Raw genomic sequence first — 795 nt, forward strand, 5'->3', positions numbered from 1 at the left:
CGGCTCGAGGAGGCCGCCTCGCAGCCAGCAGCCGCGAGGACCATATCCGAGCTCCAAGCTTGCACACTCAGTCGGGCATCCATTTGCTCACGCCCCGCAGGCCAGCGCCGCAGCATCTCGCGCCGACAATAAAAGGATACGGCGGATCTGGCGCGCCACCCAGGGCCGCCTCCAGGCGCCCCGTCTCAGAACCTTGCGGCAGAGATGGCTCGTAAGCCTGCATCACGGCGTCTCCCACCACCACCCCATCGCCTCCGTCGGCGGCAGAAGGCGGGGGGGTCGGGGCCCTCTCCCTCCGTGTTAGAAACCCCTGGAAGGTCTGTGCTACAAAAGGGTGCCGGCCGGCCGCGACTTCCCCAAGTACCAAACTCACCGTGATGCGTGGAATGTTTTTCTTCCCCTGATAAGACATCTCTCTCCTGGGAAAAAATTGATTTCAAGAGGGCAGCTTCAAGGCCAAAAAAAAAAACAAACAAACAAAACAAATTGCCGGGCAGGGGACTCGGTATTTCGGGTTAATATTTTTTGTTCTTTCTGTGCAGGACTGAAGAAGGTGCAACCGCTTAGCCGGTCTTGCTGATAGCCAATTTCAGGAACGTAAGGGACAGATGCAATCCTCTTGTCTCTTTTTCTTCCTCTCACCCCGGCTAGGGCGGAAAAAGAGAGAGAGAGAGAGAGGAGAGAGAACAGGAGGGAAGGGGGTGGAAATAAACTCCAGCAATAAAAGCCTCGGCTCCAGTCGGCCACCGTGGCGCATGCGCCGCCGGCCACTCCCTTTCCTCCCGGGCCGAAGCC

The 795-nt window shown here is 58.2% G+C and overlaps 1 protein-coding gene across 1 annotated transcript in view; it reads right to left on the reverse strand.

Annotated features, from left to right (window-relative positions):
- DPYSL2 (dihydropyrimidinase like 2) overlaps positions 1 to 716 on the reverse strand; it is an 85,588-nt gene extending 84,872 nt beyond the window's left edge. The window contains exon 1 of the mRNA XM_008058128.1: positions 374 to 716. Coding sequence (XP_008056319.1) covers positions 374 to 412 — 39 coding nt within the window. The 5' untranslated portion in view covers positions 413 to 716. The remainder of the gene's footprint in view (positions 1 to 373) is intronic.
- Between the last annotated feature and the right edge of the window lie 79 nt (positions 717 to 795).

The sequence above is a fragment of the Carlito syrichta genome, unplaced genomic scaffold, assembly GCF_000164805.1.
Source record: "Carlito syrichta isolate Samal-C Ts95f unplaced genomic scaffold, Tarsius_syrichta-2.0.1 Scaffold303218, whole genome shotgun sequence".
In the NCBI taxonomy this organism is placed as follows: domain Eukaryota; kingdom Metazoa; phylum Chordata; class Mammalia; order Primates; family Tarsiidae; genus Carlito; species Carlito syrichta.